General features: G+C 58.8%; 1 protein-coding gene across 6 annotated transcripts in view; it reads right to left on the reverse strand.

Annotated features, from left to right (window-relative positions):
• The window catches only part of SCN5A (sodium voltage-gated channel alpha subunit 5), an 89,788-nt gene that overhangs the window by 63,516 nt on the left and 22,994 nt on the right, over positions 1 to 3,278 (reverse strand). For all 6 annotated transcript variants that reach the window (XM_007468134.1, XM_007468130.1, XM_007468133.1 and 3 more), the window contains exons 6-8: positions 2,939 to 3,169; positions 1,491 to 1,554; positions 5 to 97 (exon numbers count right to left, since the gene is read on the reverse strand). In XM_007468134.1, the coding sequence (XP_007468196.1) occupies positions 5 to 97; positions 1,491 to 1,554; positions 2,939 to 3,169 (388 nt within the window). The remainder of the gene's footprint in view (positions 1 to 4; positions 98 to 1,490; positions 1,555 to 2,938; positions 3,170 to 3,278) is intronic.

Raw genomic sequence — 3,278 nt, forward strand, 5'->3', positions numbered from 1 at the left:
GAGCGCAAGAAAGGCCCAGGCGAAGGAGTCGAAGCTGGTGTAGCCGTGGTCAGGGTTCTCGCCTGCCTTCAGGCACCTGTAGCCCTCGGGACATGTCCTACGGCCAGACACACTGACTTTATCCTACGCTGTGAGGGGCCCTCTGCCCCTGAGACGCTAGCTCCACAAACCTACTGCCACACTGCGGGGTCCTGCCGCCGTGACTTTTCATGCTGTGCCTCCCACCTGGGACACCGTCTTCCTCTTTTCTCCACCCATCTGTATGCTGCTAGGCCTAAATCCAGCTCTCTCTGCCCACGTGACACACCATCCCAGCTGCTGTCTGCATTGCCTCTCCCCTCCCAGAGGAAGTGCCAAGGGCCTGGCTCAGGTTTCTTCCCTGCCTGCCTACGCCAGGGGAGTTGGGCACAGTGCAGACACACAGGGGGAGCATGAGGCTGAGGTGAACAGGATGGAGCCCAAGGCAAAGGTCAGGCGGCCACGGGGCTGTGGGATGATTCTAGGGTGGATGGGCTGGGGCCCGGCCATGTCTGGAGGGGACAGCCTCTCTCCCAAAGAGGGAGCGCTGGTCTGGAGTCACGAGTGGAGTGAGTGTGTGAGAGAGGGGATGGGGGCAAGGGGAACTTGGCAAGTAGGAGGATGCAGCCAAGGGGCCTGTGTGTCTTGCTAATGTCCTAAATTAAGAAATTAAGACTTTTACTTTAGAGATAGGAAGGGCTCTGCGGCCATTTGAACCCCTGGCACAGCCAGGCTGGGCAACTTGGGATTTATGACCTTGACCCAGAAGGGGCTCCAGTGAAGATGACCACCCCCTTGCTCCCCCAGACCCTGAGGTCTGCAGGGAAGATCTACATATTCAGAGATGCAGGACTACAGCCCCGAAGAGCACCTCCCTTAGGTGAGCCTGTGTGACCCTCCCCATAACAACCTATGACACAGTCACACTGACACAGGTGCCAGTGTGCACAGGGCCCTGGAAGCTGCACGTGGCTACTGGGCATCTCTGGGTACCACACCCAGGCTGCAGGTCCCGGCCCTGCTTGCCCTAGAGGAGAGTCTAGGCTGCCAGGGGAGGCCATACTCACTTCTGACCTGATGGACGGATGAGGAGCGACGAAGCGAAGACAGGAGGGGGTGGGTGCCGCCCTGGGGGGCTTTGGGAAGGGAACGGGGCCAGGGTTGGGCTAGTGTGAGGCCCTGCAGGGTTTCCTGGACTGCCCCCCAAGTCCAGTCCCATCTTCAAGGCTCTGTTTGCCTTCCCTGAAAAGCCGAACCCCCATCTCTTTCTTCACCCCTTCCCAGCTGTCTCCCTGTGGAGGTGGGGGGCAGCTGCCATGGCCCTGGCAGGGAAGGGAGGCAGGGAAAGGTCTTGCTGTCCCTGGGGTCAAGGGCATAAACTGAAAGCATAGTCAGCTGATAAAGCACTGGAAGGAGACTCCCCCAGCTGGGTGAGGTGGCCCTGCGGGGGGCGGGGGGGGGGGGCTACATACCCAGCGTCAGAGCTGTTCCCACACAGTAACACATCAGAAGTGCCATTCTTGAGCAAGTAGTTTTCTGGAAGAGAAGCATCCAGTGGTGAGAGGCACGTGTGGCCCAGACTCCTGGGGGTTCCAAACTGCACCCTGGGCTTTGGGGAGGTAGACACTGCTGGGGGTCTTCCGTCTGCTCCTCTGCCCTCTGCCTGACCTCTGCCCTCTGCCTGACCAGGTCTGAGGCAACCCTGGCTGATTCCCTGGGCTTCCTCTGGCTCCTCCTCCGACGTTCAGCTGCCAGTGTCCCCAGGTGCACTCAGAAAATCCCCACAGGGAGCTTCCGGACCCTGCCCCAATCACTCAGGTGGCCAACCTGGGTCAAGAGAGGCCCTGAACAGGAGGCAGGGGTTTGTCCAGACATGGCTGGGGCTGGACCAGATGAGACATAGGACATCAGCCCTGTCGCCTCCACTCTGTGACCATCCATCAGTCCCCATCACTCCCCACTACCTGCCTTAGTCTTAGGTGTCAGTTCTCCAAGTGTGGTCCCCAGACCAGCAGCATCAAGCATCAACTGGGAACTGGTTAGAAAGGTAACTTTCCAGAGCTACTGACTCAGAAACTCGTGGGGTGGGGCCCAGCAGTCTGTGTTTTCCAGAGCCTTCCAGGTGACTTTGGTGTACACACACGTTTTAGAACAGCTGCTACGTGGCCACACTGAATCACAAGCAAATTTACTCATTGAGTTTCCATCTATTTCTTTTTTCCAAAGTGGACTGCTGGTGTATGTTAGAGGCCTTAACTTCAGAACGGCCCTCGGGGTCCTTGTGGCCTGGAATCTAGCCTTGTACCAGCATCTACCTTTGGTCTAGACTGATGGCTCTAGTCAAGAGAGGTGCTGGTCATCAGCCTGGAGGATGAAGTGTAACCCATGGGGCAGTGAAACAACTCGAGGGGCTCACATGGCTTTGTACAATCACCGAGCTTGTCCTGGGGTGCATGGGTATGGACTTAACATCCTGACAAGGATCACTGAAGTCAAGTGACAAAGCCCATGCCAAGTAAATGGGGCCTCTACTCTGAAGCCTCACAAACTACCCCAGCTCGGTCCCCCCACCCTTTCCCAAGCGAAACCCCTCTCCCTGCTGACAGGCTGGTCTCCTCACCATTCCTGACCCTTCAAATGTTGTAGCTGCCATTCTCCTATCTACCTCTCCATCCTTCCCATTCTTCAAGTGTTATCTCCCCATCTAGCCTGAGAACTCAGGAGGACAGGTGCTGAGTCTGCTCCTCTCCTGTCCTCTCTCCCAGAGCCCCAAAGGGCAGGGGCTGGGATCCCTGACACGCAGCCAGGTCTCTGGGGGAGCAGGTAGGGCTTGGGCATCCTCAGAAGGAGGCCTGTGTGGGAGATGCTCGGCCCAGGTGGCCCCACAAAGCCCTGCCTGGGCCACAGAGCCAGTCAGCACCTGGGTCGTTGAGGTAGAGGTCCAGCGATTCCCAGACCAGGCCGTCGGCTTCCACGGAGCCGTTGGTGCCGCTGAGCACTGTGAAATTGCGAACGCACTTGTGCCTCAGGTTGCCCATGAAGAGCTGCAGGCCGATGAGGGCAAAGACGCTGAGGCAGAAGACCGTGAGGACCATCACATCGGCCAGCTTCTTCACAGACTGGATCAGGGCCCCCACGATGGTCTTCAGGCCTGGGGGGGGACGAGGAGGAGCTCGGAGTCACCCACGGCACCCGTGCTCCCCGCTCCAGTGGACAGGGGCCAGGCCTGAGGGGTGCCGGGCTTGGGGGGGGGGGGACCA

The sequence above is a fragment of the Lipotes vexillifer genome, unplaced genomic scaffold (assembly GCF_000442215.2).
Source record: "Lipotes vexillifer unplaced genomic scaffold, Lipotes_vexillifer_v1.1 scaffold1770, whole genome shotgun sequence".
Taxonomy (NCBI): domain Eukaryota; kingdom Metazoa; phylum Chordata; class Mammalia; order Artiodactyla; family Lipotidae; genus Lipotes; species Lipotes vexillifer.